The following is an 11,798-nucleotide window of genomic DNA, read 5'->3' as shown; positions in this document are numbered from 1 at the left end:
TGTTTCAGGGAGTCGGCAGTCGGCTGAAAGTTAGGGTTTCTGTTGAAGAAAGTCGACTGAAGGTTAAGGTTTCTGCTGGGCTGCTGAAATCGACAGGAAGAGGGCTGCTGAAATCGACAGGAAGAAGGCTGCTGAAATCGACAGGAAGGGAAACAAAAACAAAAACTAGGGTTCGACTAGGATGAGGAAAAAAACAGATTAGTGGTCGAAACCAAAGGGAAGGCGATGGGTATTCAGAACCAAAGCTCTGATACCATGAAAGTCTGTAATAGTTGATGATCTTTCATTAAACAAAACACCCTTTAAATAGGGGAGAATACATAACAACCCTAACCCCTAAACAAGGAAACGTAATCAATATTTACACAGAATAATTACAATCTGTTAATTATATATCTATACTATAAATATGTACGAATATCTCGGTTAATATTGATTTCTTGGCAATGGAACCAAATGATAGAACCCAAAATCAAACAAAACTAACTAGTAGATTTTATTGTTGTAAACTGAAATACTACAAGATAGAAGACCCGATTCGAGATGGGTTAATCTCCAAGAACAAAGGTATGGATACCCAATTAGATAATTATCATCGACATCATCCCCAAAAACTAGAACAAAGATATAAATAACTAAATAAGCAATAATAGCAGTAAATTAATTGGCCCTTCAGCTTCCATTTACCCATTAGTTTCCCTTTTCAATAATTGCTTTGACCCATTAATAAAGCTGACGCTAACACCCACCCGTATAGGAATCGGGTTTGTATCACATTTGTTCTTTGACATCTTTTTGTGCAGCAGGGTATCTATAAGGTTTTAGAGCAATCACTTTGCCCCTTCCTTCAAAATAATCTGATGATCACAATCCGTCTTTGGTGGTAAAGAAGAAGTAACATCAAATACCTTGGCATACTTCTGCAACAATGGTTCAATGGCAGTTTGATTTGAGGTATCTTGTATAATATTGACAGGAGTATGAGTTGTTGTCTTCATAACAGGTATCAGTTGAGCACTGAATAGGTTACCCTGAGCCATTTTTGCCAGATTTCCCAAAATACCCCCCATTACTATTGATGTGTAATTCCTTAATCTACGTGGGTCAAAAGTATCGGGTTGTTTATATAATTAATAGATAGTTAGTTTAAGTTGTAAATAGATTAAGTGTACAAGTGCGAGGACCAGAAATGACGAAGTGAAAGTTTATAACCTACAATCTAATTGGATCGACGCCTCCAGGAGACGCATCCCTTGGAATTGGCGGCAACAGCACAAGATCAAGAGAGGCGACTTTTCAATAGGAGACATGTCCCTTCATTCGCACCTTTTTGATATGTATAAATATGGTTAGGATTTTCAATTGTAAACACATTCTCAATCATTCTATATAATCACATTCAATCAGGTTCAATTGAATTCTTGTTGTTTATTCTATTTCTTGTTTCATCTTTATTTTCGTATCAAGTTCATAGATTGGGACCAACAATTGGTATCAGAGCCTAGGGTTCAAATTTGATACCATATGGGCTATGGGAAATGATAGAACCAAGTGCTGGTACGCAAGTTGATGTTAAGAAAGACAAAGCCGCAATTGCGTACTTGTTTCAAGCACTATCAGGGGATATAGTATTACAAGTTGCAAGTTATAAGAGCGCAAAAGAAATTTGGGAAGCTTTGAAGGTTAGATATGTTGGTGTAGACCGGGTGCATAAGGCATGCCTACACACTCTCAAATCAGAATTTGAGATGCTACAAATGAATGACGAAGATACGATCGATTCCTTCACCGCAAAATTGACAAGTATTGTTACGAGGGCAAACGGCTTAGGATCAACATTTGATCAACCAACCCTAGTGCGGAAACTTTTAAACTCCGTGCCAAATAGATTCATTCAGATTATTGCATTTATTGAACAATACTCAGATTTAGACACTATGACTCTTGACGAAGCAATTGGAAGATTAAAAACCTTCGAAGAAAGAATCAAGTGTAAGAAAGGAATCCTTAGAGATAGCCAAGACAAACTCTTGTTCACACATCACGACAACAATTTTGGTCGTGGTAGACACTCTGGAAACCGTGGACAAGGAAGACTTAATCAGTCACGAGGCCGAGGACGTGGCCGGTTCAGACAAGAAGAAAGAGAAGATGACAAGTCACACGATAATAATCATGATTATGATAGACGGAAGAGATACCCAAGAAATCAAGACAAATTCGTGTTTGACATAAGTAAGGTAAGGTGCTATAATTGCAATGATTATGGACACTTTGGCTCAGATTATCCTAAACCAAACCAAAGAAAAGAAGAAGCAAATATCGTGCAAGAAGACGAAGAACCAACTCTCCTAATGGCACAAGTTGAAGAACTGGATCAAGATGTCAAGCAAGTAATGGGCAGAAAGCCGATACTCAGAGACAAGGATCTTCTACAACAAGTTCGTGATATAGATGATGGAGCACAAGATGACGCTCAAGACATGAAGAAGAATCAAAGCGCGGCAAAGAAGATCAAATGGAAGATAAAGACTTCGTTCTCTTGAAGAATGAAGATACTAAAGCGTGAAGATGTTGAAGGCATGGATTAAGAAATTAGGGGGGAATATTGATGTGTAATTCCTTAATCCATGTGGGTCAAAAGTATCGGGTTGTTTATGTAATTAGTAGATAGTTAGTTTAAGTTGTAAATAGATTAAGTATACAAGTGTGAGGACCAGAAGTGACGAAGTGAAAGTTTATAACCTACAATCTAATTGGATCGACGCCTCCAGGAGACGCATCCCTTGGAATTGGCGGCAACAACACAAGATCAAGAGAGGCGACTTTTCAAGAGGAGACATGTCCCTTCATTCGCACCTCTTTGATATGTATAAATAGGGTTAGGATTTTCAATTGTAAACACATTCTCAATCATTCTATATAATCACATTCAATCAGGTTCAATTGAATGCTTGTTGTTTATTCTATTTCTTGTTTCATCTTTATTTTCGTATCAAGTTCATAGATTGGGACCAACAATTACTTCACTTGAATATAGACTAATGTTTTTCTCTTTATTACCTTTCAATTCAAAAACCTTATCATCGACTCTGTGAATTTAATTGTCAAGTCTTTAAAATTCCATGTAATATCTGCTAAACTTTGTAACCATTGAATCCCCAATACCATATCATAGTTGGATAAAGCATTAGCAGCAACATCTCTCGCCCTTTAGTAGCGACATATGGGCAATACCAGCCGACCTTTAGCAGCGACATAAGAGATCTTTAGCGACGACATCTGTCGCCCCTATTGCCCCGTTTTCTTGTAGTGAAAACAACAGAGGAATTCGATCAAACCAAGCGTATCATTATCATTCACCTAACTTATTTAAGTACAACTGTCATCAACTAACTAACCTGTATACATCCTAACCTCATACTATCACAGAATTACAATTAACCCCCCGGACCTTATTACTTTCTATATTATTACAAAATGGTCCCTGTAAGTATTCTTATGGTAACACCGAGGGACTTTGAATAGATCATTCCGTTGCTAAAAGCCATAAATTTTATATAGAGTGAATGAAGAAACTTATGTTTTCAAAATCTCTTTCAGACTTGTTTTTGGCTTACTTGATTTTTATACATCCTAGTGTTGTGATTAAAACTCAAGGAGAAATAACAGATTTTGTATTACAAAAATACATGTAAAGGCTAGAACGTTTGAGAAACTGCTCTTGTATATACCAACTGTCTAAACTTGATGGTTGATTGGCTAGCACTTACTAGTGTTAAAACTTGTTCGTGGTGGACACTCGTAGAGAAAAGCTACTTTTGTTCTTTCGTCTTCCTTAACATCCATTCATTTATTTTATTTTTTGAACGGCCGAAAAGTAGCAAGATGCTACAAACCAAATTTACAACGTACTACACCAAAAAAGACAACACAGTTACATCATAACATAGCATCCAATTTGAACCGATTCCAATCCTCCCATGTTAAAGCCGCCACTTTTGACCGATTCTTAACCCATAAGTACGCCAACGATTTAATCTCATCTATAGACCTCGTAACGTTTGGTACCACCTGTCGGAATATGGCATCGTTCCTCGACTTCCAAATGCTCCAAAAAGCCACAAGAATGACAACATGAATAACTTTCCGCTTTCTCCTCGAGCCCGAGCTTGAAGCATGTGATGTAAGCAAATCATTTATACCAAAAGCAAATCATTTAATCTCATCCATTCATTTATTAAAGCCCACTTCAAAGGATGTATCTCTAAACACCCAATATCTTTACTTGAAAGTAGATATGCAACCACGTATCATATGATTAGGCTGTGTGGTATGGGCTGGCGCCCCATCTACCTTAGCCAAAAAACACATTTCCCAGTGCCATTAGGGGGAGTTATTGATCCTTCGAGAGAGCACAATAATGAGCATGAACGAGGCGTATGGGCGGGGTCATGTTGAAAACGACCGTTGAACGGTCATAATTAAAAGAAATCAAATTCTTTTTATTTTCGATATATATAAAAACACACACACACTTATTTTTTTTACCCCATCTCAGTCTTCATTCTCTATTTTCAAAATCTTCTTTATTGTATTTTAAAATGACACGATGTTGGACCGAGTAAGATGATATTGCTTTGACCACGAGTTGAGTGAATGCCGTCGGGCTAGGGATGCCTTTGAATTCGCAACAATTTTGGAACACAATTATGTCCATGTTCCATCAACATGTGGGTGAAAACCATCGTAATATTAATGCAATATTAGGAAGGTTATCGCTTCTGCGAACAAAGTGTACAAGATTTGAGATGTGCTTTATCGATGCGTTGAACCGCGATGAGAGTTAACTTGAGGATCAAGCAATTTCCGCGACCTGAAGCGAATACCAAATACGGCACAACCAGGGGCGGACCTAGCTCTTTATGAGCCGTAGCACGGGACAGGGCTCAACTTCGTGTCGGTAGTGTATATTTATATATATATTTTTCGGTTTTATAGAAATGATACCCCTAAACAACTACGAGGACACCCCTAAATGTAAGTGAAAATGAGATGAAAATAAATTTTCCGGTCGCCGATAATGAAAAATCTGGTCAGCAAAAACTTGCAAATAATATGAAGTTTATTAAGGTCTTGAAGGGATAATACTAGCGATATCGATTAGAAAAAGAGTGGAGATAAACTTTAGTGCAAGAAAAATGAGCTAAACACTAGGGGATCGAACCATTCCGAAGTTGCCGGAATTCCGCCGGAATAGTCGGAGAAGATGAACTGAAGAACGGGTGTTTGTTTTATTTAATTTTGAAAGTTTTGATATTGTACAATATTAGTCCTTGTAATTCTTAATATATTTAAAACAGGTTAAGAACTTTAAATCCCTATATATTTCTAAACTTTGCCAATCAATACCTAATTTTATAACTAAAATCTGTTATGAATTTATTTCTTTAACTTGTCAAGCGAAAAAAAAAAACTAGTTCTTAGATTCCAATTATAAAATTATAAAATAGGATTCCATTTAACTTTATAAAGTTAGAAATTACTTATAAAAACTGAAAATTAATAACTGAGTAATGAATAGTGATATAACGCCCTATAACGCCCCTCTATGACGTGGCGTGCCACGTGTCGCATAACGCCCCCAAAGGGGCTTTGTGACTACGGATGACTTATGAAGATGAAGTTTATTGGGATTATGAATGAAAAAGCAAAAAGTTAAAGCAATAATCAAACTTCATTTAAAATGGACGGTGTCGATTAGATCTTGTAGCACATTACATTTCATTAACTAAAATAATGTGTTGTTCATTAATTAAAAGTAATATATATAATAATGACCCAACCCTTATCTTATTATTAAAGCCCGAATCTATTGTTAGCCAAAACAGTTTATATGTTAGCCCAAAATACAAAATAAGTTAATAACCCTTTTGAAGTTTCAAAGCGCGGCAGTGGAGTGTTGGAAGGAAACGAAACTTCGACCTGAGTGCAGGGGCCAGACGCTGATTAGTGCTCATCTAAACAAGAACAGGCAACATAGTTCTTGTCCTTTAGTTTATCGGGTAGTGAAGCTAGCTTTGCTTTTACTAGTTTCAACCGCAACCGTTGCACAGTGAAAAAAAAAAAAAATTTTGGGACACCCCTGAGTTAACGTTCTGGTTCCGCCGCTGGGCACAACACCCAGTTTGCTAACGTTGCGGCTTGGAGAATTTCGAGACACCGTCTTGTAGAATTTTGAGAACAATAATGTGTTGCCGTTTTTTATTAAAAAGTTCGTGCCTGTTAAATGCCCTGTGGCTGATATGGTGTTCGGAGGCTATAAGAGTAAGGTTTCTTGGCACCTAATGCTAAAGATGTTTGGGAGGCTAAGAGTAAGGTTTCTTGGCGCGGAATCCGCGGATCGTGTTCAAAAGGCGCGCTTATACGTACTCAGATCAGAACAGGAGAATCTCAAGATGAAGGAGAATGAAACGATTGATGAGTTCGCTGGAAGAAAATAACTAAACAAACACATGCATTAAAAAAAACTACGAGCTCCTGTTTTGTAGCAACAACCCATGACATCGGTGAACATAAGACTAACTCTTCACATGTGATCCGTTAGCTACGGATTACCCATTATCTGACCCGTTCTCAACCCGTTTCTAGCCTCGTAACCTGACTTGACCCGTACACAACCCCCGTAGCATCAAGATTAACCCAACACCCCACAAATCAGCGTGTTCAGCGTGTTTGTGTTTTTGTTATATCAATTGTTTTGCCAACAAACAGTATGTTAACCGTATCATACAACCAGAGAAATAACAACATACACTACCATACATACATTAGACCAAACAATACTAAACCCCCAGACATGATGTAATAATTTCAAGAGAGTTGATTTTGTGTTTACAAAATAAAAGAAAAAATAATACTTTTTTGACATATCTTTTTGTAAAAAGTACGTATGGTTTCACAATTTTTTTCTAATTTTAAGTACTACCATTATCAATTCTGAGAGTGAGGTTTTTAGGTGCTTTCATATAATGGAATTATACCACTTACTATGTTGTATACTCATTAATTTGTAGTTTGTAGCAGTAACAAATATAGTAGCAAGAGTACTTCACATAACTGATTTGCATTTATTCAAACAAAGGGAAACAAGGAACAACGGATACCTACATATAAGTAGGTCACACAACACAAATACACAATATAATGAACAACTTAACAGACAGACAAATAGATAGATAGATAGACAGACAAACGGATCGAGATGTTCAAATTCCACAGTAGGAACTGATGGCGCCTTTCATCCTATTCCCTTCAACGGTGGTATCACTGACGTATTGAATATAATCGTAGTGATCAAATGCCTTAAACTGTAGAGGATGGTCTTTATCGACGAGTTCTTGAGGCACCTCAATCTTCAGATCTTTGATAAAAGAAGATAAAACAAGCGAATATCTATCTTTATTTTGTTGCATTATCACCCTATGATACGGTGCTTCGATTCTTCCATTCGACCATGCCTAAAAGAAGAAAAAACAACACCATAAATAAACCTCACATTTCACATTTGATAATACGTAATGAACCTCGCGCACACTTTTGTTTTCTGTGTGTGCGCGCGCGCATATATTATATATATTTACCATGCATGCGTCCCCTGCCATGACTATGCAAGATGAAGGTGAAAGATGAACTTGAGTCCACTCCCCATCTTTTGTTTGTACCTCTAGACCCTTTCCTTCTTCTTGTTGTTGGATAACAGTCATGAAACTCTTATCCCTGTGAGGGATAACACCCAATTTCTTCTCATTTTCTTGATTAGGGTTTACGCATTTATTGAACTTCAATATACAAGTAGTCGACCCGAGGAGCCTTTCATAGTGTTTCTCGATTCCATAACTTTTCGCCACCATTCTCATCACCATCTGCTCTAGCTCAGCTAAAGCCTTTGTGAATGCCAATACACTTTCACTAAAACACATGCAAATCATATTCAATTCATTAGATTATCTATATATATATATATATATATATATATATATATATATATATATATATATAGGATAGATATGGTGAGTTTTGTTACAGAACACTAGATATACCAGAAAGTATCATTTCCATTGGGCCACATGAGTTTTGCAAATCCTTCAACTCCTTGTGCAGTGGTTGCATTCTCAATGCTTAATCTTACATAAAGAGGCATGTTGGCTGGTTGGGCAACAAAACCATAACCTTGTGCATCTAAAGTGTTTCGGACTTTGGCTTCAACAGGAAGATTATGTACGGCTTGTGATGCAACGAACGCTGCATCGTGGAGCTCCTGGGACACTTGGTCATACGAGGCTATGAAGCACCCGTATTGTTCAAGTGCACGCGTAACTTCACCGCGCGTCTTCGTCCAAGAGTCTGAACCCGGGTTTAAGTTTTTTACTGAGAAGTCGATAACAGGAAGCTTACATTGTGGTAAGGAAGCCATTAAGAACGTCTCAAAAAGCTTTTATTTTGTTTGTATTAGAGGTGAGGTGATCGATCATGTACCCGGTAAGTGTGTATATATATATATATCATATGGGGAACATGTGATTGATTAGCTCTCCGTGTTTGATATTTATTTATATAATTGTTCCCTTCTACTTACACCTACCTCATTTATATAATTGTTCCGTTGTACCTACACCTACCTCATTTATATAGGCTTCTCTTGTTCCCACACTTCCTATATCTTAATTTTCACATCCCCTAGTGTATACGGACCGTATACAAATATACGGCCCGTATAGAATGTTTTTGAATAGGAAAATGCGCAGAGAATGTTTTTTTTGATTTTACTATATACGGCCCGTATAATGTTATACGAGCCGTATACATGTTTATACAATTTGTAAAACGAATACGGCTCAATGGATTTATTTTGGGAGGTTTTTGATGTTACCAAATGTATACGGGCCGTATAACTGTATACGGCTGTATGTAAGGATGTTTTTTTCAAGTATCACGTTTTTTCCAGTAAAAACACCATCATTCTAGGGTTTCTAAACTCCTCATCACCTTTAACAACGTTGATCGGAACATGCCGCTTAAATCGGCGCACAAGTAGAGTAACGTTACCGATCAGTCCGTTGATCAAGTAACTAGCAGAAGAACCCGACATAAACAAGTTCTCCACAGTTTGTTATTCAGATCTCTATTTGGTCACCTTTCCAAACTACAACACACGATAACTTTAAACTTTATAGTGTGTGATTTGACCAGGAAATGATTGGAGGTGATTGCTACTTTTAATAAGCTGTCGTAGTTGTCAAATTCGATTTCAACAAATCTTTTCCTTTTCCTTCAATTTCTAGAACATTCTCCGTAACATGAAGACATGTCGGGTTCTTCTACTAGTGGTATTTTAATGAAGTATTGAAAATTGAATATGCAAACCGCAACCGTTTTTTACTACGGAAATGGTGGCTATGCGAAATACAAACCGCAACCGTTTTTTACTACGGAAATGGTGGCTATGCGAAATACAAACCGCAATCTTTTGTGACTATGGGAAACACAAGTTTTCTTTTTGAGCTTGATGGATGTCTGTTATCTCAGTTGAGGCAGCACTACTAGAAAATCCAAAATTTTCTACACCGTTTTTCGTAGGAAATGCGTCACAAATCGCGATTTCTGATGGATTTATGACGAAATGCATATGTAGGAAAACCACTCGTAGGAAAGTGGTTTGTTACACATTTCCTATGCAACTTGCTACGAATTTCTGACCAAAATTTGGTGTCAAAAATTCCTACGCATTTTCTACACATTATTACTATTATTATTAATAATAATATAATTATTATTTTTGGTTTTGTTACCCAATTCCCACACAATTTTCCGACCCATTTCCTACACTCTCCTTTTTGACGAATTTCCGACACTCTCCTTTCTGACGCATTTCTGACACTCTTTTCCTACGCAATTCTGACACTCCTTTCCTACGCATTTCTGACGACATTAAATAAAATTTAAAAAAAAAAATTCTGACGCATTTGTGACGGAACATTTAAAAAAGAAAAAAAAATATTTTTTCTATGTTTTGCAGTTTTATACATTTAAAAACAAATCAAGAATAACAAATCAAACCTCTGAAATTTATTAATTGTTCTTATTACTTGAGTTTAGTTCCTTTCAAAATGCTACAACACTATACTGGAAATAACATAACGAAAGTGGACAAACTAAACAAGTTAATTTGCTTCATACTTACTCCCACAAACATCAAATCACCACCCTTGTCCCTAAAGGTAAGCACATACTCTGATCCTTGCAATATATTCCTCAACTTGCTCACACTAACTTTTCCTTTTCCTTTTTGGAGCTTCATGTGATCCACATTGACCTATGCCATGGAAAAAATCACTTGTAATAATAAGGGATGCCTCAAGCGTTTTAGAGGCCTAAAGCAAAATGAGTTAAACAAAGAGTTTTAGAGGCCTAAAGAAAAAAAAAATCACTTATAATAATCAGGGATGCCTCAAGCGTAAATGACATTTTACTCTTTCCCGAACCCATATCATCCTAGTGAATAAAATGTAATATGTTTGACCTTAAAAGTCAAAGTGCATGAATTCGAAAGAGAGAAGATATAAGAAAACTTAAACTTATTATTGAACCTACCTGGATGCATAAAATATCCTCCAGTGAGTTGACAGCCGCATTCTAGCAGGTGTCCAGCCAAAGAGCCCTGGGCTAACAGCGAGAAGTCATCCCAGTTCCACCCGAGTTCATAGACCTTGAAAAACACCGAAAAAAGACGATGATTTATTTTAATCTGAACATCCCATATTCTCTTTAGTTGTGTATTACAAAATTCACAAATTATTAAGTGCAAATTTCTTGATGAACATGTCATATATGAGGAAAATTTCATTTTATACCATTGGAGCTAGAAATAAGGAAGCATCAGCAACCCAAGAAGTGAAGACAACATCAGGATTGTACTTCAATAGGAGCTGCCCCTAGATACATGCTTATACCCTGTATGCATCATCCAATGTGAAAGAGGGAAATCGTTCTAATTATCAATGTGGCAACAATAAGAGTCAAGTAAACTGAATTCTTACATCGTTTAGATTTCTCAAATTAGAACAAAGACCTGTAGATATGTGGCAAATTTAAAAGAATATGGTCAATGGTTAAATAGATTAAAAAAAAAAAGAAAACTTCACAAATGTAAGTTATAAGAATGACATGAGACCTGCTTTGGCACTATCAAACTGGTGCGCTACACCTACAGTAATCTTAATACCCAATCCGCTTGCAATTTCCAAATCCTTTTCTTGAGCAGCCAATGCATTTTTTTTCCAAGAAAAACAAAATCGCATTTAATAAAGCGAACAAATTACATAGGCGAAACCGATTAAGGTTGCTTACTTGCACCCATGTTAGTAATAGTGCACACTCCTTTCTCAACAGCCAACGGAAGGAGCAATTGTATCCACTCTGAAACTGCTTAATCATAGACCAATAACAGAAAATGGTCAATGGATATGCAATGAGCAATGTTGCTCTATCTACAAAATTAGAATCTTTTTGTTAACTAATTAATGAACTAAATCACCTATGATAGTTCATTTAACCACGGTTCCATTTGTTGAAAACCCTAAACCCTAAATGAGAACAACATGTAGCGTGACATAGGGACTGAAGTAAAAATGGACGATGTAAACATACTCCGGGGGTCAAAACCTTCACCGCCTGACAACATCTCCTGGTAGCGGTCGGCAAGGGTGCGTTCTGCTAAGCATTCAAGTACAAGGTAG

General features: G+C 36.8%; 1 protein-coding gene and 1 non-coding gene across 8 annotated transcripts; both read right to left on the bottom strand.

Moving 5' to 3' along the window:
• Positions 1 to 7,115: 7,115 nt before the first annotated feature.
• LOC110876894 (probable inactive 2-oxoglutarate-dependent dioxygenase AOP2) lies at positions 7,116 to 8,578 on the bottom strand. 2 transcript variants are annotated; one of them, XM_035987258.1, is made up of 3 exons: positions 8,103 to 8,578; positions 7,725 to 7,971; positions 7,116 to 7,520 (listed from the first exon to the last, which is right to left on the bottom strand). In XM_035987258.1, exons 1-3 carry the CDS (start codon positions 8,474 to 8,476, stop codon positions 7,269 to 7,271), a joined length of 873 nt encoding a protein of 290 aa, XP_035843151.1. In that variant the 5' UTR covers positions 8,477 to 8,578; the 3' UTR covers positions 7,116 to 7,268. The 2 variants fall into 2 exon arrangements, with proteins under 2 accessions (XP_035843151.1, XP_021980745.1); XM_022125053.2 differs by having other exon boundaries at positions 7,644 to 7,971; positions 8,103 to 8,575.
• A 1,524-nt stretch (positions 8,579 to 10,102) lies between these two features.
• On the bottom strand, positions 10,103 to 11,798 carry LOC110876883. 6 transcript variants are annotated; one of them, XR_004887729.1, is made up of 7 exons: positions 11,710 to 11,798; positions 11,410 to 11,484; positions 11,234 to 11,314; positions 11,100 to 11,131; positions 10,914 to 11,013; positions 10,654 to 10,768; positions 10,103 to 10,375 (listed from the first exon to the last, which is right to left on the bottom strand). It is a non-coding gene; the product is annotated as an uncharacterized LOC110876883 (transcript). The 6 variants fall into 6 exon arrangements; XR_004887730.1 differs by having other exon boundaries at positions 11,234 to 11,309; XR_004887732.1 differs by lacking the exon at positions 11,710 to 11,798 and adding an exon at positions 11,597 to 11,703.

Source organism: Helianthus annuus, unplaced genomic scaffold, assembly GCF_002127325.2.
Source record: "Helianthus annuus cultivar XRQ/B unplaced genomic scaffold, HanXRQr2.0-SUNRISE HanXRQChr00c070, whole genome shotgun sequence".
Classification (NCBI taxonomy): domain Eukaryota; kingdom Viridiplantae; phylum Streptophyta; class Magnoliopsida; order Asterales; family Asteraceae; genus Helianthus; species Helianthus annuus.
The sequence above is the reverse complement of the archived record's forward strand: the minus strand, read 5'-3'. Positions and strand labels throughout refer to the sequence as shown.

Coding starts and splice junctions, on each gene's coding strand:
- LOC110876894 (XM_022125053.2), bottom strand. CDS start 8,476: ATGGCTTCCTTACCACAATGTAAGCTTCCTGTTATCGACTTCTCAGTA. Junction 7,972..8,102: donor AATGGAAATGATACTTTCTG/GTATATCTAGTG, acceptor CATGTGTTTTAG/TGAAAGTGTATTGGCATTCA. Junction 7,521..7,643: donor TGGCAGGGGACGCATGCATG/GTAAATATATAT, acceptor TTCTTCTTTTAG/GCATGGTCGAATGGAAGAAT.